Source organism: Erpetoichthys calabaricus, chromosome 1 (assembly GCF_900747795.2).
Source record: "Erpetoichthys calabaricus chromosome 1, fErpCal1.3, whole genome shotgun sequence".
Taxonomy (NCBI): Eukaryota; Metazoa; Chordata; class Cladistia; order Polypteriformes; family Polypteridae; genus Erpetoichthys; species Erpetoichthys calabaricus.
Genome location: NC_041394.2, coordinates 28,912,167 through 28,938,245, shown reverse-complemented (window position 1 = coordinate 28,938,245; position 26,079 = coordinate 28,912,167). Strand labels below are relative to the sequence as shown.

The 26,079-nt window shown below is 36.9% G+C and overlaps 1 protein-coding gene across 6 annotated transcripts in view; it reads right to left on the bottom strand.

Annotated features, from left to right (window-relative positions):
• Window positions 1–26,079, bottom strand: part of LOC114648110 (cytochrome P450 2C8-like) — a 96,662-nt gene that overhangs the window by 63,295 nt on the left and 7,288 nt on the right. Inside the window, exons 3-9 of one of the 6 annotated variants that reach the window (XM_051918853.1) lie at window positions 21,902–22,051; window positions 17,773–17,933; window positions 17,486–17,662; window positions 15,914–16,055; window positions 11,442–11,629; window positions 9,935–10,076; window positions 7,487–7,504 (exon numbers count right to left, since the gene is read on the bottom strand). In XM_051918853.1, the coding sequence (XP_051774813.1) occupies window positions 7,487–7,504; window positions 9,935–10,076; window positions 11,442–11,629; window positions 15,914–16,055; window positions 17,486–17,662; window positions 17,773–17,933; window positions 21,902–22,051 (978 nt within the window). The remainder of the gene's footprint in view (window positions 1–7,486; window positions 7,505–9,934; window positions 10,077–11,441; window positions 11,630–15,913; window positions 16,056–17,485; window positions 17,663–17,772; window positions 17,934–21,901; window positions 22,052–26,079) is intronic. The other 5 variants (XM_051918850.1, XM_051918842.1, XM_051918851.1 and 2 more) reach the window with 5 other exon arrangements.

Genomic DNA, 26,079 nt, shown 5'->3' with positions numbered 1-26,079 from the left:
ATCTCTGTCTTGTCATGGAGCACAGTTTAAACTTTTGAAAAAGAGACAAATGTTTGTTTGCAATGTTTGAATAACGTTCCTATCTCTCTACAACCTCCTGTGTTTCTGCGCAAATCTGTGACCCAAGCATGACAATATAAAAATAACCATATAAACATATGGTTTCTACTTCGCGGATTTTCTTATTTCGCGGGTGGCTCTGGAACGCAACCCCCGCGATGGAGGAGGGATTACTGTATTTCTTTTTTATTTTGTTACCGATAAAATACTCTGTACTTATGGTTCTCCCTGTGGTAATACAATAAAGTGTACGCGCCACAGGCAGTCATTCTGAGTTTATTCGTCTCGCATGAACGTTTGCGGTCTTATTGTGATAGCAGGTATAATTTTTATCTTCCTTACATGATATAACTACCTTACTTCTCAAATTAGTAGCCTACTGGGGGCCAGTGGCGTAGCGTAGTGGGGGCGGCAGGGGCGGCAAAATTTCAGAATAAATAATAATAATATCTTGTAAAAATTTGAACCATACCTAAATAAGGGGGCGGCGGAATTTTCTTTTTTTTTTAAAGAATGATCTAGAAAGTCAGGGTGATTAAAATGATTCGATTCAGGCAAAGAAAATAGAGCACACAGTGATGGAAACTGTATGAAAACTACAAATAAATAACAAAATAAGTCGAAATGTGCAGCCTGGAAACATCATCTTTCCGCGATCCCCCTTCACTTGCGAAAGAATTCATTCTCTCTTGGAATGAATGAGTTCCATCTTTGGTATAATAAAAAGACATTTAAAATACATCTATTTAAAAGGTGGAAACATGATTTTGAGGAGAGGAGTCACATTACTCTTGAATTGGGAAAATGCTGTTTCTGCTTCATTTTGTCAAGTTTCTCTTTTAAGTTTTAAAATGATAATCTATGTAGTGCACATAAAAAACAATTTACATAATGTAAAACTTAAAAGCAACTTACATAACGTGGGGATTTATTTTGATGGTTTACTCTCACCTGAGAATATGTCATTTTTTTTCTTTGCTTTAACATTATTATTATTATTATTATTATTATTATGGTTTTGGTACAAGAAAGTTAGCCTTTGAAACATAAACTACTTTATGAAAAGATAATGGTATTAACAGAAAGTTGAAAAATGAATGATGATAATTGTGTGTTTGTGTGTTTGTGTGTGTGTGTGTGTGTTGGGGGGGAGGCATTTGTAGTATTAAAAAGAATAATTTTTAGAACCAAGTATTTGACGTAAGTAATTCCTTTGGCAGCATCTTAATCAGAGTTTAGTGCTTAAACTTAACTTAAACCTTTTATTTTAACATGGCTTTCCCATTGCCACACTTTAGTGTAACCCTGATAAACTACTTACACATTGAATTATAATTTTTATCATGGCTACAGTTGTTGTGTGATGCCTTCAGACTGCATGGTTGTTGCCATTACATTTTCTGCATTCTTGCCGTCATGCAGGACATGCTGGATTCTTTGCAAAATAATCTCCCTTGCTATATTTCGATAACATGCTTACTGTTTTGTCCTTGTCTTGATTCTTCTGTTGTCTCTCATATTTTCTGTCCTTTCTTATAACACAATGCACAGTATAGCAGCAACTCTCTGTTGGATGTCACTTTGAGCAGGACCAAAGATTCTGATGCGCTAAACTACTCATAACTTTATTTCAAAGCATAGGTAAATTAAAGAACATAAAAAACTTATTGAACTTGGCTTAACATATTTCTAAAAACGCCACCCTCCTTTATTGTAAACCTATGTGTTTATATCCATCTAAAATGGTCAAAGAACAGTTGCTTCTTATCCTGCTCAACAGCAATCATCTGACCCAGCCTTCTTTACAGAATTAAAGCTAGAAGCAGGACAGACTAATGGAGTGCCTACTTATTGTACACAAAGGCATGACTAATCAATTGATACCTATACTTTAATGCAGGCATTTACATATTATTATACAAATGGTTCTTACACCATTTCTTTCTCTTTAGAATTCTTATTAACATGCATGTCAGACATTTGCAGTTTCACATCTTCACACTGTGTGAGAAGGGTCTAACTGCAGCCTGCAATACCTATGGCATAGATCAGGTAATGCTCATCAGTCACAAAATGCCCTTTGAGTCAGATAAACTTCTCATAACCCCAATCTTAACCATAGTGTAATAGGGTCCTAATGTTAACCGTAGTCTAATGCGATGGGTGTTACGTGACTGACATTGAGGGCATTTCATGATGTCGGGGCATTACATGACTGCCCTCATGTGTAATGCGGTCTACCCTCTGTTGCTGAGTTGCTATCTCAAGTGAACGTGTTAGCGTCAACCTTGAGCCCTCTTCTAGCAATTTCCTCTATGCGTATTCTGAAGTGCATTTGCATAATGCCATGTCTCTGATTTGATAGTTTCTATCACCCTTGAAACCACAGTCTTTAGCTGTTTGCCCGAGATGCGTAACAAACTGTTGAATAATCTCACCTTGCTTTTGTGTCAGGTGGTAGAAAGCCTGCTTTGCAAAAGCCGCATCCACCAGGGACACGAGGTCAGTGTTTAACACAGCTACTGCGGTGTTGTAATCTGCTGGCCATCTGATATTTTCCAAAGTAGAAAATATACCCTACACATCCGGACCCACATGGTGCAAAAGTAATACCATTCTCCATTGTTTGTCATTTCCAATATATTCTCTGTTAAAATTAGTCCTTTGCCATCCGTGAACAACTCCAACACTGCTAGCCATCTTGATTTGTATGATCCAGCATGGAGGGCTCAGTGTGCAATCGAATTTTGGTACACATTTTTTCATCTTGAACAAATATTAAACTCACTTTTCAGTCTGAAACACAACCATTTAGAAAAAACCTTCTTTGCCAGTATTTAGTCCTTCGTCTTGCCTCAGCTTAGGACTGTGGAATTGAATCAACAGACAGCACACCAGTTCGTGTTGGAGCACAATGCTTCTTTTACTTTTCCTGTTCTTCCCCACTTGCATACACACAAAGCCAGCGTGTGCGTACTAACATTACATTTCAATACATGATACTGTCAAATTGTTCGCATCTAGTTTTAATGAAAATCCATTCATCTGGCTCAGCGAGACTACTGGTGGTGCTATACTGTAGTTTGTGGATGTCACGTTGTTCATTATCCAGGCAATGTTTCCCACATTTCACTGGAATGGCGCAACGTTGAAGTCATCGATGTTACTATTTAAAATGTCACTTTTTTTACTTCCTTTTTATCTGAGATTGTCTAAAAAGTATGTTAACTCTTAAGCAAATTTTTTTTCTGACTTAAAATGACCTCTTTCTTTCTTACTTTTCAGATTTAGCCTTTATGTTTTGAAAAAAGATAGGATTATCTTTGGGTTAACAAACTTAGCGCATCTCTGACTTCCTTTTCTCTTCCAGTCCTTTCAAAAAAAATTCTGTCTCATGCAGTAGTGATGTGCATTTCGATTCAATTTAATGAATTAATTCTTTTAAACTACCAGTTTAAGTGAATCAGTTGTTTTGATTCATTTAGTTCATTTTTAGAGATAATGTATACTGTACTGTGGGGGTCTCTGGTCACCTCATAAATATTTAATTAAATAATTAATGCAATAATTTAGAATTATATATATACAGTATTTCACTTTACACATCCAGCAGTAGGCAGCATCAGTAAAATAGAAGACAATGACGACATTACGCAGGACATGCATGCGTTTTATCACTAGTCCTGTTAAGCTGCAGTGGACCGATTCATTTGTGCTCATGATTTGATTCATACAGTTCACTGAAAACAGTTGTTCAAAAACAATGAATTGTTGTTCATCACTATCATCCAGGCAGAACATCAAGCGGAACATAAGATTACTTATGGCAACATTTGTCAGCAAAACTCTCCGAAAATGTGTGACATTCCAGAATAAATGTAGCAAATGAAATATATTGGCAATCTTTCTTTTTCTTTTTTGTTTTACATTTCATATTTTTCTAAAAAGGATGATTTTGTGTAACAGAAATTATACAAATTACCATTTACCAACATTATAAATAAATTCATGGCTGTTGAGAATCTCCTAAATCCTCTGGTAAGTTTAAGGTCAACTTGGATAAATCAGAGACAGTCAACTCTACACCTTCATGCACTGATGTTCTCCAAACCTTCCCTTGTCTTCTGTCTGAAGGTCTTCAGGGCAGTGTCAAACTTTAATTCATTCTCTGTGAATGGGACCGAGTCCCAACCATCTAAATCACTTGCTTTCTGTTTGGCTGCCTGTGCCATAAAAACCACAAATGTCTCTGTCACAAGTTCCTCTGCAGCTAATCATCAATGTCTGGCACATTGAGACCCAACAGCATGGGGAATGGCACGTTACGCAACATGGGTAGAGCATGCTTAATATCACCCACCTTAATGTTAACCCAAACCAGAGGTTAGGTCACATCATCCCAATGTACACACCTTATCACCAGACTCCTCCTTGACTCCAAAGCACTTGAGTCAAATCAATCCATCCTTAACAAGGGCTGGGTGCTACCTATATCTAACAGTGCTTTAAGTTTCTTTCCATTAAGAGTCGCAGTCAGCATCTTTTCCTTTTCTGCCATTATAAGGGTCAAATTAGGTAGACAGGGGAAAAACACAACTGACTTTCTCCCTTCCTTTTCTCTGGACAATTACTTTTTAGATGGACAATCTGCCCACACCCATAGCACTCAATCTGGTGTCTTTCTTTTTCCTTTCCCTAATACCTTTTGAGCAAACTAAGAACCACAATGAGAACCTCAGCCACCACCAACCTGCAACATACCTGGAAGGGGAGCAGAAGGTCCCAGTCTGGGTCTTGTCACTCCTTGAGGCTCTGGCTGCAGTACAGCATGTCATCAGTGGATTGCTAGGAACATTTCTACAAGCTCAGCTGCCTCCTTCGTAAACTTTGATGGGTACTCCCGAATCCACACCCTGAGTTCTGAGTCAAAACCATGTAATAATTGGTCTAATACAATTACAGTAGATCCATTATTATTATTATTATTTTAATTTTATTGACTTTATTGTAATCATTCCACACAAATAGATCAATTTTTACAAAAAATAGAATTGAAAACATATCAACCCCCACCCCTAGTAGATCCATTATTTTATCTTTATTATTTATCTGGGGTTGCAGCCATCAGACATACTTTTGAATAACGGTAAAGCTCCTTCATAGTATCTATTTTCCTTCATACAGCATTCCAGAAATGAAATCTGTATATCTCAGGACTAATTCGATATTCGTCCAAGTTAGAGAGGCGAGATTTGCGTTGGTTTGGACATGTACAGAGGAGAGATGCTGGGTATATTGGTAGAAGGATGCTAAGGATAGAGCTGCCACGGAAGAGGAAAAGAGGAACAGGAGCAGCTGAAAGAAGAATGAAGAAGAAGAAGAAGAAACTCTAAGGGCCGGTTTATACTTCACGCTGAGAACATGAACATGCATCATGGCTGCCACGCATTCGTTTATTTGATGCGTCCTCTGAGCACATCCTCAGAAATTAACGAAACGCGTGTGTCAGTTGCAGTACCAACAAAAAATTGGGTGGCACAGTGTGTTCAAGTTGGAATGTGACGTCAGAGTCTATGTTTTCTATCAACATATGACAACAAGCCACTTTGCAGATCCTACAGGATCAACGGGCATGTTTCAATGTTTGATGAATGGTTTGATGTGGTGAAGAAAAATGCTGACATAAAAATGTATTCGTGGTGCTTTTCTTTTAAAGCCTCGCATATTTTCTGTTGTAAAGACACGATACCATCTTCTGTGCTGTCTTTATTTGTTTTTCAGCTTTGCAACAGCATCAGAATGTATTGAAGTGAATTTGAGCAACAGAGAAAAAAAATAGGGACACAGTGAAGAAACAAAAGGTCTATTTCATGAATAAAGTGGAGATTTTGAATTTAATCTTGTAGTTTATTTTGTTATTAAAGTGGTACGTCATACACATCATCTTAAAACTGACACAACCATTAATCGCTATGTGTCTCTGGGGCTTCTTTCTTTGCTGATAGCAGCGGTAGGCAGCGATTGCCACACAGAACACATCTAGCTCTATGCACATTTAGAATCTTTAGATTTATACTTGATATCACTTTCATGATAAAATGTGCTAAAGCAAATATGTTACATTTTACAGATAAATCCTTAACTTCATTTAAATAATTAATAGTGTTAATAATTACACATGTCGGGGTGGCACGGTGGTGGAGCAATAGCACTGCTTCCTTGCAGGGAGTCACATCCCTGGTTTTCCCTGCATGGAGTTTGCAAGTTTTCCTGGTAGGTTTCCACAGTTAAAAACAGAGATGTTCTTGCCATGTCAGGCAATGTAAAAATGTATATATCAATAATTTAAAAAGAAAAAAGAAATCACAGAATTTCATAAAAAAAGTGTGACTGTTGAGATGATGGCAGAATAGAGCTACATCTGTCATATTCATGCAGAACACAGATGATAGAATTTTACATGGTCACTATTTTTTATTTATTAGTGACTGGGAAGTGCTGTCAATTTTGTAGTACTGGACATGAAGCCATGTTCAAATTACCTATTGGCTGTCTGTTAATGTATCTATTTAATAAAATGAGAAAAATGTATGTAGCACAAATAACAGGCTGTTTATTAGGTTTTCTCAAGTTCTTTTTCTTAAAAGTGTATAAAATGTGAAAAGCATACACAAATCACAGATTTGATTCAAAAAGTACTTACAGTCCTGTCAAAGTAGTTCACCGGCAGTTTAAAGGTAAGCATTTCTCTATGAAGTTGATCCAAAAACTTTAAAAATGCGCCTAATATATCTTACCTAGGTTCTATAAAACTCAAAGAACTTTGTAGCAAAGTGTGCTGAAATTTCAAGATTCCGAGAAGAGTAAAAGCTGCTGCACATGAGGCAAGTGCGTGGCCCATTAGTGTTGCCTTGCAGAATCCAGCTGACAAAGGGATGTTTGTGGGATGACTTTTAATTGAGAATGAGTTGAGAGATGAAGAGGTGATAATCCAAACTGTATATCTTCTTTTTTTATCTTCATATTAAAAAGATTAAATCTAGCACTGTTTAGAGTACATTACTACAATAAGTACCAATTATTAAACAAAAGAAATTAAAATAGAAACATGCATTAGTACCAGAAGAAGGTGGTAGAAAAAGTTGTTCAGATTATTGAAAGAGGTAAAAATCAAGGATTTCTTTAAGTTGATGATGTGTTTCTTGCTTTTTTAGCATGTTCTTTCATTTTAAATGCCTCTGTGCTCAAACGTCCATCTCTTGATATCTTGGGATGGCCATAAACTTATATGGCAAGGGAACTTTAATAAACGATTTGGAATCTGGTAACAGGCTGATTTTGTCAGGATCCTCTGTGGGGTGGAATGAGAAGTTCTGTAGAAGGGTGGAGAAAAATAAGAAGAGTTCCGTCTTGGCCAGACCCTCACCTGCGCAGATGCGCTTTCCTGAAACATAAAGGAATGACATGTCAATCAGTAGCATTACACTTAATAGAAGAAACAATATGAAACATAAATAGAAATAATAATAAAAAATAGATGTATTAGTATTTACAAGGCATTTCTATCTTCTGGATGGAAGAATAATGTGCAAAGCATCTGTGCAGATGAAGCGGCTAAAGCTGAAACTTCAAACAAAGACCAGTCCCACTCTGCTGCTTTGTTTCCCCTGGCAAATGTACCCTAAGATTGGAACTATATGAGAATAAAGATTTATATCACTGAAATATTACAATCCATTCAAACTTAGCTCAGTTCCTCCTTCCCCAGTTTACAAAGGTCTGTGAAGTTTCTGTATATTTTCGTGACTTAGCCAAATTCAGGGCAAAGATCATTTAGCAAGATTTGACCTTCACTATTGGTGATGTAAATTGCAAAATATCAAAAAAAAAACCATCAAAATTAACAAAGATAATATTATTCTTCCAGATAATAATATACTAAAATAACTGCACATCTTAATAAATAGAAGTAGACTGAATGTTGTAGATGCCATTTTTTTTTAAAATGTGGGGCAATATATGATGATTTTATTCTACTTCTTCTTCTTCTTTCAGCTGCTCCCGTTACGGGTTGCCACAGCGGATCATCTTCTTCCATATCTTTCTGTCCTCTGCATCTTGATCTGTTACACCCATCACCTGCATGTCCTCCCTCACCACATCCATAAACCTTCGCCTAGGTCTTCCTCTTTTCCTCTTCCCTGGCAGCTCTATCCTTGGCATTCTTCTCCCAATATACCCAGCATCTCTCCTCTGCACATGTCCAAACCAATGCAATCTCGCCTCTCTGACTTTGTCTCCCAACCGTACAACTTGAGCTGACCCTCTAATGTCCTCATTTCTAATCCTATCCATCCTCGTCACACTCAATGCAAATCTTAGCATCTTTAACTCTGCCACCTTTAGCTCTGTCTCCTGCTTTCTGGTCATTGCCACCGTCTCCGGCCCATATAACATAGCTGGTCTCACTACCATCCTGTAGACCTTCACTTTCACTCTTGCTGATACCCGTCTGTTACAAATCACTCCTGACACTCTTCTCCTCCCATTCCACCCTGCCTGCACTCTCTTTTTCACCTCTCTTACACAATCCTCATTATTCTGTACTGTTGATCCCATGTATTTAAACTCATCCACCTTCGCCAACTCTACTCCTTCCATCCTCACCATTCCACTGACCTCCCTCTCATTTACACACATATATTCTGTCTTGTTCCTACTGACCTTCATTCCTCTCCTCTCCTCTCTAGAGCATATCTCCACCTCTCCAGGGTCTCCTTAACCTGCTCCCTACTATCGCTACACATCACAATATCATCAGCAAACATTCTACTAAACAATACATTTCTAACATTTGATATCTCTTAGGTAATGTAGATAATAATTCTTTGGCCTATATTTTTGTATATAAACACAAGAGACACATGCATGTTTTCCAAATACCAATAAAATCCACATAAGCACTGGAAAAACAGGCAAACCCTGCTTATCAATGACTGAGCTGGAATTTGGAACTGTGAAGTTGCTGCATTAAGTATGACATCCCTTTTAACACTGGACTTATTTATTTAACCATTTTCTATAGCTGTTTTATCCAATTCATTGTTCAGGAGACCAGTATATTACAAGAGAAACTCCCTCGTACTGAACCAATTCTGAACTAAATTGGACATATATGGACCTCGAGAATTGGAATTCTGAGAGAAAACCCATATCCACTTGTGGAGATTATGCAAAGTCTGCACAAGCAGTATTTGGCTTGCAATTCCAAACCAATACCTTTGTATTGGAAGGAAGCAGCAGCAACCATTGTGCCTCCACTTAAAATCTAATTTCATTCCTTTACATGATCACATGGATAAAAAAAGCACCTTTAAGACTACTTTGACCAACCACTTTTGTTCTCAACCACAAGAGAGAGCAGTCTGGGAAAGGTCTAACATGCCACTGTGTTGCTGGAAAAGAGTGAAAATAGTACACATATTGAAAAGAGAGATGAGATTTCATGTGTATTTGGTCAAAAATAATGCATACCGCTGTGTATTTAGAAATGTCAGAAATCTTTTTTCAATGATTTGAGATGCTACCAGGAGTTCAGTTATCAATTTCTTTTTCTTTATTACTGAAATGCTTTAGTGTGGGTAAATTCACTGTATTTAACCCTGCGTGAAATATTTTCATCAAATATTTTCATGTGATGGCACTGCTATTGTCAGAGTGTACTGCTCTCCTCAGAAAATGAACATAGAATATGTTTAAGAAAGATAAATCGATACAGACATGATGAATAGCTTTCCTACTCAAAATTTGTGATGGTCCTGAAGACCCATACAGTGAAGTTTCATTTTAAAATAAATATTTAAAGTGTCTGTACCTGCAGAAAAGGGCATAAAAGCTGGGTTCATTTTGAAGCAGCCATTTTCATCCAAGAAGTGACCAGGGTTGAAGGTGTCAGGGGTTGCCCATTTTGTCTTGTCAAACAGCACTGAGTGAAGCACAGGAAACACCACTGTACCCTGGATCACAATAAGAAAAAAAGAAAACAAAAGGCTTTTCATGCTATATAGAACATACACATAATAAGTAAATAATGCACTTGACTGGTTTTAAAGGTGCAGTGACCAATCCTGCAGCACTACACCTTGTTTTTCCTAAGGTGGAAATGATGTCATGTCTAAAGAAAGAAGGTATATTCTTCTGCCCTATCTACACTAAATACATAGATATCTGTTTCTTTAGATTGTATCCAGTGACAGAATGACACCATCTTAAATAGTGGCAAGGAGATGATGTCATATAATAATAATAATAATTTGTTACATTTATGTAGCGCTTTTCTCAGTACTCAAAGCTCTATCCACACAGGGAGGAACCAAACCCACAATCTTCCACAGTCTCCTTACTGCAAAGCAGCAGCACTACCAATGCACCACCTGTCACACTGGCAGCGACCATGTTGTAACAATAAGTGATATAGCCATAAACAACATGGCCATAGCCATAAAAACAAATATAAATATAACAACTCTCAGGCAAAAAATTTGCACATGCCCATATTCACAATTGTTATATATTTATTTTTTCCCTATTTTCGACTCTTAACATACACTATGAAGATTCAATTTCTAATATGCATTTTAGGACCTGAATTGAATGAATAAACTTTTGTTTTGTTACACAGCACCATTTAGAATTTGTCATGTGGCCTGTTTTGTTGCACTGTTGACATCACCAAAGCAATGATATACTGTAAATATGGCAGTGATCGCACAGTGCATTATCCTTCAGGAAATAAAAACAATCTCAGAAATTTTTAGTTAACTTCCTTTTCAAGTATGTTTCACTGTTAGGATCGTGTTATGGTTTTTTGACTTTAATTTGACTCCTAATTATTGTCTTGCCCTTTCATTCTGGTGACCTAGCTATTTTTGATCGCTCTGTTTTTACCCTTTGTTTTACTTAACCACTTCTTTGTGTTGTGATTTATTTCCTTGTGTGTTGACTCTCACAATAATCCTCAGAGACATATTGTGGCTCATGAAACATGGTAATAATTTAGAATATCCAATTAATACACAGGCATTTGGAATGTGAGAGGAAGAAAGACTCAAGAACAACACACACAAACATAGTGAGAACATACGAACTGCACATGGACAGCAACCTGGCAAAACATTTGAAACCTGAGTTGCTCTAGCCATGAATCAGCAGAAGTAACCATTGCACCACTTTGATAGATATAAAATAGTCATTCGTAAGTTAATTTAAAAAAAAAAAGAATCTAAGATCATTTAAACAAATTGTTGCTTCCTGTTCTTTTTTACTAAAAAGTTCCACAAATTTAAATGATAGATTCATTTCAGGGAATGATTGACCCTTACACCTGGAATGGTGTAGCCCCTGAAGACAGTGTCCTTTGTTGTCTCATGAAAAGCATTTAAGGGGACAAGATCGATGAACCTCTGGACTTCGTGGAGTACAGCATCAGTGTAGGGCATCTTTCTCCGGTCCTCCATGGCAGGGGCACAGTCTCGTCCAATCACTGCATCAATCTCCTTCTGGACCTTTTCTAAATTGAAAGAAATAAACCCACTGGCATAAAAATAACAGCACAGGTTTACTGAACAATTAAAATAATACATAAGGAAGGCACTCCACAAGAACAACTTTCATTGCTTTGATGATAAATGTTCTGCTGTCTTCCTGTTTGAAGGCGTTACCCATGGCTCTGAGGCTAAGGATCTGTGCTGGTATCCCGGAGGTTGCCGGTTCAAATCCCTGTCACTGCCAAAAGAGATCCTGCTCTGCTGGGCCCTTGAGCAAGGCCCTTAACCTGTAATTGCTCCAGGGGCGCTGTACAATGGCTGACCCTGCGCTCTGACTCCAAGGGGTATGCGAAAACTACCAAATTCCTAATACAAGAAGTTGTATAAGGCAGAACAAAAAAAAAAAATCTGCAACTTCAGTGTAAATATAGAGTTGTTAGTCAATCAGTTTAGTTTACACAGAGATTACAATTTGTCCCCTTTAGTGTTTATCTGATTTTTTAAAATAAATATCTTCTCAATATGACTAATTGTCTATTCTACCTAAATAAATGGTCAGACATCCATCCATCCATTGTCCAACCCGCTGAATCTGAACACAGGGTCACGGGGGTCTGCTGGAGCCAATCCCAGCCAACACAGGGCACAAGGCAGGAACCAATCCCGGGCAGGGTGCCAACCCACCGCAGGACACACACAAACACACCCACACACCAAACACACACTAGGGCCAATTTAGGATCGCCAATCCACCTAACCTGCATGTCTTTGGACTGTGGGAGGAAACCGGAGCTCCCGGAGGAAACCCACGCAGACACGGGGAGAACATACAAACTCCACGCAGGGAGGACCCGGGAAGCGAACCCGGGCCCCCAGATCTCCCAACTGCGAGGCAGCAGCGCTACCCACTGCGCCACCGTGCCGCCCCTAAATGGTCAGACAGATTTTTTTATTTTTCAAATAAGAAGGAGAAGGAACATGTTATAGTTATGACAACATGGAGGTACGAAAAGCCAGGAGTCAGTAGAAACCAAAAGTGCACAAACAAAATGTAAGTCAAATATTTCAGTTAACACAATGGGCAAAAAGTCAACAACCATAAAATAAATCTTGAGAATGACACATTATAAAAGTCTTTCAAGTGTCCAGAAACTTTTTCACAGTTTTCTACAATGGTGGCCCACTGAAGTTACATTGCACAAGTTGTGATTTTGACAAGGGAGCAACAGTGAGCCATTGACATCAACTATGTTGCTCAGAATGGTGGTATCTGTTAAACACAAAGACGCATACCATCATTACAATTATTCAAGTTAATTCTAAACTAAGCAAAATAGGCACACACAAATACAAAACTTTCCTAAACCCCTTAAAAATAATAATTTCAAAAGTCTGTTGTCAAACATGGAGTGTTTGACATGCAGGAGACAAAACTGAGACAGATGAATGATACTTTATTAATAAACTAAAGAAAAGCATTTCAAACAGATTTACAAATTTTAGAGGCAGTGCCAATGTGTGATTTAGGCCATCTGTGTAAATGTAGCAGTACATCTTATTGGTATAGAGTGTAGTGATTTTCTACAGATGGCATACCTAAAGATTAGCACTGCTGTGGATATTCCTATAGTGAATGTTTTAAGTGTGGTGTTTGAGTTTTTTGGGGTTTTAGAAAGTGAGTCAAAGGACTGTCTTTTTAAAATCAAGTAATTCAGAAAAATGCAAATTCTAACTATCTGATTCTGAATTGAGAACTCAGAAGCAAATTCAAACCAAAAGAATCAAAAAGAAAGTAGAGAAACAAGAAACCTTGGCAGAAATTACTTTTCACATTCAGTGCACTGTTTGCAAGCTCCTTTACGCTCTTTGTTAACTTCATCCTGATTGACCAAACATCATTTGTATAAGAAGAGTAAACCAGGTGTGAGCTGCAATAAACTGAGTTGTGATCAGCATGTTTAGTTTGCATATGAGAGTGTAATAATTAATTGTGCAAACAGTACATTATTGGTCCACATATGCCTCATGGCAATATACATTTTAAATGCAAAGTATTCTCATTTCAGTTATTGGACGACAGCATCTTTACAGACTTAAGGGTTTATGTCACAAGAATTCATCCAGAGCTAAATTTAAACAATATACCAACCCCTGTACTATGCACCATAAATGAAATTCCCCTTTATTGTTGTGGAAGTTAAAGACAGCATGTCAATTTCTACAATTAGAGATTTAATTTGTTTAATTGAGTCAAAGCATTTTCTTATTAAGTGAAATAGAATATAGGAATATGAGCTGTATTTTAACATCAATCCAATGCTGAGGAAATAATACATTGCAATATTTTACAGAGTTGAATCACCATATGTAACATTTTAAAACATAAAAAGTAGCAATACTGTTGTATCAAAATCCTAGCAATGATAATAGAGTATCATGGGGACACTGGCAATTTTCGTTCCTGGCAATAGTGAATTCACACATGCAGACTATTGTCATGCTAGCTTTTTTTCACTGAAAACCTTTGTTTTTGCTGAAGGAACTTAGCACTTTTTACTTTAGTTCATTTTCATTTTTCATCATTTATTATCATCATCACTGCTATTAACACTTTACACTTAGATAAATTTTTGTCCGTTTTCTGCTATTTGATTTTACTGGCTATACCATCATCATCCTTCACTATAATATTGAAGTTCTACCCTCAAAATAAAAGTCAGACATTTCTCTTTCAGAATTTGTACAGCTGTAGAATATAATTATGTTGTACACATATGTAGCAGCAGAATAAGTCGCAAAATCCCCAAAGGTCATGTAAAAAGACAATTTCCTTATGGGAAGGGTTCGCTTCCTGGGTCCTCCCTACGTGGAGTTTGCATGTTCTCCCCGTGTCTGTGTGGGTTTCCTCCGGGTACTCCGGTTTCCTCCCACAGTCCCAAAGACATGCAGGTTACGCGCATTGGTGATCCTAAATTGTCCCTAATTTGTGATTGTTGAGTGGGTTTGTGTGTGTGTGTGCCCTGCAGTGGGCTGGCGCCTGGCCCAGGATTTGTTCCTGCCTTTTTGCGCCCTGTGTTGGCTGGGTTTGGCTCCTGCAGACACCATGACCCTGTGTTAGGATATAGCGGGTTGGATAATGGATGGATAAATAAATAAAATAACTTTTTTTTACCAAAAAATGCACTTTGAATAAAAGCAGTATTTACAATTTTACTTTTTTGAAACAGTACAAAAAAAAAGATTATTTTTTCTCCACTTTTACTGTTTTCAAATAAGTGTCCAAAGCACAGTTATCTATTAATGAAGACAAGTGGCATTGTATTATTTTGAAGCAGATATCTTACTCTCAAGAGAGTATATAGTTGGTAAAGAGATCCAAATTACAAAACTGATAGTTGAAAGATTCAAAAACATGTTAACAAAAGTTTAAATATCCCTCTCATTTAGGAGATAATAATCTGTCCATCAAATTGCACACATTTGAATCAGGAAGTTCAAGAAAGCAGGGATTTTGGGGGAATAAAGAAAAACACTGTAACGTGATATTGGAGTATAGAATACAGCATTTTAACAGCAAAACACTGCACTTTAATTACAGCAGTTAGTAAATTAATAATTTTATGCAGTTTTTTAAAAAAATTGCTTCATTGTTTAGTCCCATCAGCAGGTCTAAAACAATGGGGCTATGTTTAAAGAGTTAAGCAGAGTGCTCTGAGAAACTTTTTACTTTGGTTTTATCTATTGTTTTAATAATGCATCGATCAAACTTGTTGATTCTTTTTTTGCATATTTTAAAATAATTTTCTCATGGTCACATATTTTTTCTCAAAATGCTCCCATTTACTTACATTTCCTCCACTGTTCTAAAAATCTACATTTAATTTTGCTAGTATAGTGATATGCATGAAACACCAGGCAATGGATCGGTGTCTCACCCAGTGTGGGAAAGTTTGACTCCAGCTCTCCATAACAATTAAATAATGAAAATAAAACACAAAAAACAATGGTTCAAATGGAATTATAGATAAATCAATTTCCCATCAGAAATCAATACAGTTATATATATTTTACTTATTTCTATATATGCTCTAAATTGTCTCCTAACTCTTTTACTTAAATCATGAGACTTTGGACATAGATTACAGCACTATGAAAATGAAGAATATAAACAGTGGAAATTACTTTACACTCCAGCCTTTCATTCCACCTTTTATTGCTATTTATGGTTACTGTTGAATGAACATTAATAATACAACAAGCTTTCTTCATAAGTGTCCATGTGCTCAATGGGTTTGAAAAGTTCTTACCCTGGATGTGAGGATACTTCATAAGAATCAGCAGTCCATATCGCAGTGTGGTGCTGGTGGTCTCTGTGCCCGCCGTAAAGAGATTGAAAACTGTCATGTTTAAGTTGTCAAAGTGGAACTCAGTGGCCGGGTTATCACTTTCCTTGAGTATTATAAGAAAAACAAATGCAGAATCAAAATGATAGATAAGATATACATGCTGTATCTTTATCTCCTTTACTTGAATAACATAATCTTAAAATTGCTTAATTCAACTTGAGCATAGAGTCTATCCAGGCATCCAAAAAAACAGGAACTAGCCTTATTTATATGAGACACACATCTGTCCCAGGGTTCACTGAAGCATACACCCACTAATTTAGATTTGTTAATAAAGCTACATAACATGCATGTGTTTAGGTTGTGGAAGAAAAAGTACCAAGATAAAAATCAATAAAGAACATGCAGATTGCACAGAAACTCCAACCAGACATAGAATTCATAGCAAGCATGTTGAATCTGTACTGCAAATGTACTGAAAATAAATGACACAGATGGACAAATTTTCTCCTATCCGATTACTGACACAAAAAGGTTTTATCAAACTTGTCCCAGTAGAGGATATGTTTCTTTCTTTAACTAAGATGTTAATTTCTACCACACTTTGGAACATTTATTTGAACAAAATTCACAAGACAGTTTTATACTCTGTAGGTATTATGCCTTAAAGGTTAGGGCAGCCAGCATAAATATAACAGCATTGGAATAGCTTTGCTTAGTTAATAAGAGGCAATTACTTAACTCATGTAAAAACAACTTTTAAAAAGAAGCTTGGATCATGAATTTCAAAGAAAAACATATGGCACCACATTAACTCTTTTACAGATTAGAAACTGACTTACTGCTTTGGAAAAAGTTAAGAGTGTTTAAGAAATAAAAATTCACTGACAGAATATCTTATGAGGTGTAATTGTCAAATCAAATGAACAATAGTGAATCTCCTGAGTGAGACATTGTCATGTACACTTTTGTCGGCTTACGGGACTTTCTTCATTTTTGAGTAACTACTCAGAGAATGGCTAGCATGGCAGCACCATGGTTAGTGGTGCTGCTTCACAGGTCCAGTGTGAATCCCCCACCTGATCAACTGTGAGATGTTTCCACATGCTGTCAGTTTCTGAACAGGTTTTTCTCCAGATGCTCAGGTTTTCCTTTCAGTCTCATTGTAATTATGTGAGTTGGCCTTGTGAAGGGCTGGTACCCAATATGAATACTTTGAATTGGATTAAGCAGTTCTGAGAATGACCAAATTATTAAACATCATAGAAAGCTCTTAACAAGCACATGAAACATGAAAATTGTAATAGGATATATTTTTTACTAAATTTAAAACTTTTAAATGCAGTTTAGCTTTAGTGGACAAGAAAACCATACATTCCAGGGTGATTGTTACACTACATGGCTTAGAAAAGAGAACAATTGAAGCTGAAACTAAAATTAAAGTAAAAAATGAATGCAATTAAAATCTTGGTTCAGTTAAACAGCAGCAAATCATCCCTTCATACCCCCACCCAAACTTAATTACTGGGTTACCTGTTTCATTTTGATGAGGAAGCTGTCTATAAAATCTCGAGGGCTGTCACTAACCAGTGTCTCTTTGTGTTGACTAATCATATTTGAGGTGAATCGCTTAATTTCATTAACATTTTTTAGCATCTTGTTGAAGGGTCCAGGTATTAATTTAATGAGTACTGGAAACATGCTATACAACTGGAGAAGTCATGAAAGAAATATAAAAAGCTGTTAAAAATAAACTGTTTTGTTTTTTCAACTCCTATATGCAAAACTATACCTAAAAAATGTATATTCAGCTATCTTACCATTCTAGCAGGGCTGGCAAGCAAACGTAGATTTGCATCAAGCAGAGAGAGCAGCTCAATAAAGTTTTTATCTTGGTAATCAAACCGCTGACCAAACACAATAGAGCAGATGACATTGGACACGGCCCGACTCAAAAAGATGGTGGGATCACATGGAGAGCCTGAAATAGAACACAGTAATTTAAATGCAATGACCATGGACCATGTAAGTACTGTTAACTCTGAAGTTCTCACTTTTTCTACATGATTACACAACTGCTCAAAGTCTGTGAAGCTTTATGGTTGTTCTTTAGTTGTATATTTTAACTAAGAATTCCATTCTTCAGCAAAATGTCCAAATTTGTGTAAAAGAAAGGTTTATAATCACCAACTCTATTGATTATTTAAAAGTTTCTTTATATAGCGGAGAATGAAACATGTCTAAATTCATTGACTTATAGGTTTACATGGTGGCACTGTGGTTAGCATTGCTGGTTTTAGGGTCTGGTGAGCTGTTTCATTTATACCAGAACATGTGGAATGAAAAGTGAGGCATGATTGGGTGAAGAGGAACACCAAGATAAAGCTGGTGGAATGAGGGTCTGATACAGGTCAAGAAGATACATCCAAAGTGGGTTGGAAGAGGTGTCAGATGATATGAAAAGAATGACTGCATTCCCACTCTTTCTAAGATATCATTTTCTAGCACAATCCCAAGACATTTTACAGGTAAATGTGTTCTTAAACAAGCACCATGTGCACAATAGTTTTCTAGCTCTGATTGTGTTTTCTGTAGCTTATCCAATTTTAACATGTTGAAATATAATATGAAAGATAACCCATTAACACTTGGATAATTGAATTAACAGTTAAGTAGCTATTTCTCTATTTCATTTCTTATCAGCTGCAAACCACAATGTCTATTCAACAAAGTTATCAATTTCAAAACTTTTTTCTCCTCAGGCCATCATGTTATTACATTTAATGTATGTTTAAAAAACTGCTCGGACTTTTACTATTCTTAAATTATGAGTTTTTGTTTTACTTTGAGAGGCTGTTCCCAGACTATATAAGTCCTCTTATGGTAGACTATCTGGACCTACTGCAGTTTGCCTATTAGACAAAGATTGAAGAAGAGGATGTAATTATATATCTGTGGCAAAGGGCTTATTCTCACCTAGACAAAGTTGGCAGTACTCTGAGGATTGTGTTTATTGATTTTTCCCTTTCCACTGCTGATTCCTGCCTTGAACCTGATCCTGTGAAGACGACCTTAAGCCTGAATCAATTTCTTAAGTTTAAGAAGGTTTAAAAATGTTATTATTCAAACCGATCCTACAGGACCTGTAAAGCAGAAGCATGCCATTGCAATGCCACTCTTAAACAAATATGTCACCTATTTTTCAGCCACCAATACATTTGCTTTAGCAATGCCATGATTGTCATCTCTTTTATTGCAAAACTGGCATCTGTAGGGCAAAGAAGACATTGTCCATTCTGTTAGGCTTTAGTAGCACACCAGGCCCTTTAAGAAAGCAGATTTAACAATTAACAATTTAACATTGCCATAAAGCGTAATTCTCTTTCATATGAGGTTGCAGACAATAAAATAATGGGCCTAACTGAGGAAAGCACTACACACTACAAACAAATTATCATACAGTAAAAAGAAGGAGTGCACTCCAATGCAAGAAGAACCCTCACTTGAATCCAGAACGACAACAAAGCAACAATACAATACAATACAGTTTATTTTTGTATAGCCCAAAAATCACACAGGAAGTGCCGCAATGGGCTTTAACAGGCCCTGCCTCTTGACAGCCCCCCAGCCTTGACTCTCTAAGAAGACAAGGAAAAACTCCCAAAAAAACCTTGTAGGGAAAAAATGGAAGAAACCTTGGGAAAGGCAGTTCAAAGAGAGACCCCTTTCCAGGTAGGTTGGGCGTGCAGTGGGTGTCAAAAGAAGGGGGTCAATACAATACAATGCAGTACACAGAACAGAACAATTTCTCAATATAGTAAGAAATAAAAAATATAAATTTTAGAAGTACAGAGCAGAATTTAACAGTAGATGATATATCCCATAATAAGATTTGTATTTGTATAGAGTCCTGGAGACCTCATCCTTCAAGCTGCCTCCCCCATTTGGCCATTACACGGCTGAAACAGTGCTGGGCCAGCCAATCCGATGAAAGGACCCCTCTCTCCCACGATTCCTGCGATCCTCCATCATGGATGACTTTTCCTTAGGCAGGCAAAACAACTTGACACGTGGGCCATGGCACCAAGTGCCACATTTGAGTACCGAGAAGAAAAACAGAATAAGTGAGGGTTATTATACAATTATAACTGTCATGTTACTTATGTTTAAGTGCTAATGACTAACAACAGAGATGGAGTATGTACAGTTAATCAGCAGCTCTAGTCAGGATATGCTAAACTGAAGTAGTTAGTCTTCAGCCGGGATTTAAAAGCTGAGACCGAAGGAGCCTCTCTTATAGTAGCAGGCAGACCATTCTACAGTTTAGGGGCCCTGTAACTACAAGCTCGACCTCCCACTGTTATTTTATTAATCCTTGGAATCATAAGCAGACCGGCATCTTGAGATCTTAATGTGCACTCAGGTTTGTAAGTCATGATAAGTTCAGACAAGTAAGCCGGACCTCGACCATTTAATGCTTTATATGTTAAAAGGAGGATTTTGAAATCTGCCCTAAACTTAACTGGGAGCCAGTGTAAGGATTTAAGAACTGGAGTTATGTGTTCGTATTTTCTTGTTCTTGCAATAATTCTTGCAGCCACATTTTGGATTAACTGGAGGCTGTATAAAGAACAGTTTGAACATCCAGTGAACACCGCATTGCAGTAGTCAATCCTACTAGAGATAAATGCATGAATTATTTTCTCAGAATCCTGTTTATTTAAAAAGCGCCTTAATTTCCTAACATTTTTAAGATGGAAGAAACATGTTTTGGACAACTTTGTAATATGCGCTTTAAATGACATGCTAGAGTCAAAGATAACTCCTAGATTGCGGGCTGATTCAGTAAAATTGACTGGGATTCCAACTGAGTTAAATGATGACAAAATATTGTTGTGATCAGCATCATTCCCTCCAACAATTAACATCTCTGTTTTATCTGTATTTAAAGACAAGTAGTTCTCATTCATCCACTCCTTTAATTCGCTAACACAACTAATTAAAGACAACATTGGAGAAACTTTGTTTGATTTAAATGAAAGGTATAACTGGGTGTCATCTGCATACGAGTGAAAATTAACATTATGTTTCCTAATGATAGATCCCAGTGGATCCACAACAACCCCACACAACATCAGATATCACCTTCAGAGACTTGGTACTGTAAAACCATTTATCTGTGCCAAGATAAATTAGAACTCAAAATTGCAAGAAAACTGCCAGCCCCTCTGTGTTATATGTTTGCCTGTCTGGTTTGTCTGTGTCCTGTCTTATGTGTCATCATACATTACATATGCAGTTATCATATTTCTATAATTCTTGTTTTGATCAATAAATTGTGTTGTTCTCTTTCTTGAAACAAGTGTGCTTCAGTTACCTTTGTATAAGTCTAAAGGCAGGAGACAGGTCTCCAGCAACAGAGAAAGATATGGTAAATAAAGTAGGAGTCTTGCCAAATTATTTGATTAATTACTGGTATGGCTGAAGACAAAAAATATAAAATAAAAACAAAAATAATTAACCAAATTAAAATTCATCTTCCCATTCTTATTATTGCTGTCCCTCCCTATAGGGCATGTTAAGTCATACTCATTACATTTATCGGTGTCCCCTGGATTAATGTCTTATTGATTATTAATTAGCAAATTCTACACCTCCCAATAGTAAACCAGGAATGGGTTCTACTTAAACTAGGTGTTCCACTAATCTATAGTGCTGCTGGGCTGCCCAACTTAATGTTTGCTCTATACAGATGAGGCCACCTATACCCTACTCCAAATTATAGCAGGATTCCTCTATGTAGCACCATTTAGACTGCATTTCCTGCATGTAGCAGCACAAAATTGTATTTGTATTGATAACAAGTACAGATCAGTCTTACTTTACATATTTTAAGTTTTTCAGGTAAATTTGTACCTTCCTATTGAAATTGCAGGTGACTTCACTCACCGTTGGTTTTTCTAAACTCTTCAGTGAGGTGCTTAGCTTCCTCTTGGATCCATTCCTCAATACTGCGTTTTCCCATTCCGAAATCTCGCAAGGTTGACAGAGAGAAACGGCGGATTTGTTTCCAGCGTTCTCCATTGCTTTGTATCAAACCTACCAGAACAAACATTACTGATGATTCAAAGCAAACAAGAACAACAACAAAACAGCTTTCCAAGAATCACAAAAACTTCAATTAGTTTACAACATGTAAAGGATTCACATAACCCATGTAGTGCATGCCTAAAATGTATTAAATTCTTAAATCACAACAATATACTGTATGCTGAAGAGTTGGAGAAGGGAAACATCAGTAAGTGTCTTCAAAAGATAAATACTTGTAATAGAAAAGGGTTAGAAAAATAGTCATTTGATTGTTAAAGAACCAGAACAGGACATGTGAAAGCCTAATGATTATAACTTTGCAGACTTTGTAGAAACTTGATAGACTGTTGTTATGGTTCAGCCAGCATTTCTCCTATGGCTGGTGTTCAAAGTTGTGTTTCTTGTCCTTTTGTTTAGTTTTGTGCCATTTATTTATATTTATGTTTTGTTTGTTTCATTATGCATATTTTACGTTGTGCTTATTTGTAATTGAAAAATGCCTAGATTATGACCCATGTGTTTTTAGGTGGTTCCCCAGGGGGCAGATCCACCTGCCAATAACTGCAAGGAACTGTTCTCCACCTTGTATTGACAGCCCTTTCATAGTTCCCGGAGGATCATTTCAAATGTCCTATGGAGTGGAGTGTTATTTGTGTTGTACTGTGCTTTATTGCTGTTCATGATTTCCTGGAATTTTGAACCTGTACTCTGCTTTTGAATTTGCCTTTGGATTCTGTATTTGGACTTTGATTGCTGTGGATTGCTTTGTCTTCTCACACAATTCCTTTGTGCTTAAAGGAGCTTCTGGTGCTACAGAGAGTCTTTGTTAAAAATAAATCTTTTATTTTATCAAGATTATTCAAGACCCTTTTTTTTTCTAGTCAGGGCTTTGATGGAATCCCCCACTTTCAACTCTTGAAAGTATTTTTAGGACTTGTGTCCTTTTGAAATTCCCGAGTCATGACAATAGACAGAGAACGGATTCATCTTAACCTTATGAATTGAAAAAAATCAGAATTCATAAGTTGTGTGCCTTTTCCTATAAGAAAGGAAAGTTCTGTCTAAGCCAAAAGATATAATTCATAATTTATTTGCTTTCTTCTATCGAAGACAAAAAGTTCAAACTAAGCTTTCATAATTTTATATTATGTTTTTTTTGATAGTGTCTTTTGTTATACACTGCATATCTATATTCATATATATCTATATATTTTCAAATATCCATCTTATATTATCCTTATGTTATTAATAAATGGTATTATTTTGCTTATTTCAACAAACATGTCTGGGTCATTTATGAAAGTAAGTCTTCAGCCACGTTTTGGATCACAATTGAGAAAGTGAAAGTTATGTAGATATTCATAAACTTGTTCATAAATTGCCCAGCTCTATTCATATTTCTAGCATTCTGGCTAGAAGGTGAAACACCACATTATCTTCATTAATTTGCTTGGGTTGGAGAAGTTAAATCACCCTTCTCCCTACATTCATTTGGTGACCCTAGGTGGGCAAGTTAAAAAATCATTTGTGGTTTTCCTATAGCAATATATTTTGACATAAAGCCACACAAAAAGAGAACCATGCTACTTATTGCTTATCTTTTTGCATTTCTTCCATCTATTTTTTAAGACAGTTAATAGTCTTTAACATTCCAGACAGTCTTGCCATTGTTGTGTCAGTCACTACTGTGCTCATATCAGGTCATGTTAACCTTAATTTAGACCATAGCATAACTGTCATCATCACTTTGAGTATTTGAAGGGATTACCAATACAGTAATCCCTCGCTACTTCGCGGTTCACTTTTCGCGGATTCACGACTTCGCGGATTTTATATGTAAGCATATCTAAATATATAACGTGGATTTTTCGCTGCTTTGCGGGTTTTCTGCGGACAATGGGTCTTTTTACTTCTGGTACTTGCTTCCTAAGTTGGTTTGCCCAGTTGATTTCATACAAGAGATGCTATTGGTGGATGGCTGAGAAGCTACCCAATCAGAGCACGCAGTTAAGTTCCTGTGTGCTGCTGATTGGCTCAGCGACGGAGTGCTGCATTAACCAGGAAGTCTCATCTCACTCATTCAGCATTAATGTCCTACTGCTTCAGGGGCCGTGTCCAAGCGCCAACAGAAGATGCAAATGATTGCAGAAAAGGTAAAAGTTTTGGATATGTTGAAGGAAGGGAACAGCTACACCGCTCCAGGACACCATCACAGCATCAATGAGTCCACGATTCTTTTTATTTAAAAAGGAGGAAAAGCATATAAGATCTACGGCCGCAGTGTCCTTTAACCAGGGCGCAAAATGAGTTGCAAGTGGATGTGATAAGGCAGTAGTCTGGATGGAATCTGCTTTAGGAATCTTTGCAACAAAGTCGACGACATCATGACCTCCTACAAGCTGCTACGTGTACTTCGCTATACAGTAAGTGTAAACTTATCTACTGATTTCATATTGCTTAGCAGTTGTCCCTGTTATTAATAGAGTAAAGGGTGGGTTGTAAACAATACAGGGAGGGTTTAAAAACGTCTAAATACACGTTAAATAATTAAATAAATATGGTGTCCCTACTTCGTGGAAATTCAGTTATCGCGGTCGGCCTTGGAACCTATCTCCCGCGATAAGTGAGGGATTACTGTACACATACACAGACTACCACAATTACACGCACATGGAGCCAATTCAGAATCGGCTATCACTATAAAATGTACAATATTGGTATTATGCATGAAAAGTATAGTACAAAAGAAAAAGACTAACACATGTGCAATAAGTATGTTTGTCCTGGGTATGACATTAATCTGCCTCCAGAAAAAACCTGGGGTTTGGTGGCAGAATTGTCACTCCAGACACCATAAAAAACCTCATACTGTTCCACTCCATCTGAACTAGTGTGGTGCTGAAGTGTCACCCATTGCATGGCTGCACTTGGTTCCTAATCTGGGATCCTGAGTTAGTTTGCCATGTAGTGGATGTGGCAATGTACTATATCAGCATGTGCTCCTAACCTCTCTGGGAGTACTGCATTACTGGTATTGTGTCACTGCCAGAAAAGGCCCAGTTTTTAAACAGTTGTACGGATGCTGACTCTTCTTCAAAGTCATTTCATGCACTACCTGAGCCAAATAAATATGGTATGACAAACTTGGCTGACGGGGTGGGAGCCCCCATTGAAACCCTGGGGATCAATGCAATGAGTAACAAAAATATACTTATAGCATGGAATTAAACTTGGGAAATACAGACAAGCTACTCCACTCAAAATCAGGAGTAAATAAATGTGTGCATTTTTTTTCTTTCTCTTGACATTGAAACATATCAATTGTTACATGGGTCGGAACAATTGAATCACTTCATAGGAGCTACTGGTCAATGGACACTCAACAGTCTCCCTCTACTGCAGAGATTATCAGAGAGTGGCCTGTTGACCAGATCCAAACAACATGCAGGTTTTCTCTGTCTCCAAGTAACCCTCCTCTAACACATTTTTTAATTATTTTAAAATTATGTAGACTCTGTAAATGTAAGGCATCTATAAATTCAGCCACATGCAGAGAGTTTGAAAAGGGCAATTGCTCAATTCATGTTAACAGGACATGGAAGACATAGGAGAGCGCCTCATTTTAATAATTAATTTCAGGTCCTGCCACTTGAATTTCAGCTAGAGATTGTGAAAATTATTTTAAAATCCTGCATTGCTTAGTTTAATTAAGTTAGAATCACACTGTTCTTTGAAGGCAGAAAAGGTTTTCACTATTGCCAAATTTATCCTATTGTTGAGTTAGTTCAGAAATAAAAATACATAATTTGTGTCATGCATTTAAATGAGTGAGTTACAAATGACAAAAATGTTATCTGGGCTATATATGTTGCTGTTATAAATGCGAATAAAGAAATGGAGTCTTCAATACATGACTGTAGTTTACCTTCCAACAATTTATCTATTTTCTAAACTTTTTATCTGTACCTGTAACTAGTTTACAACAATAATGAAATAAGATGCTTTTTTCATTTTAGTTAATGTTTCAGAACATCTTT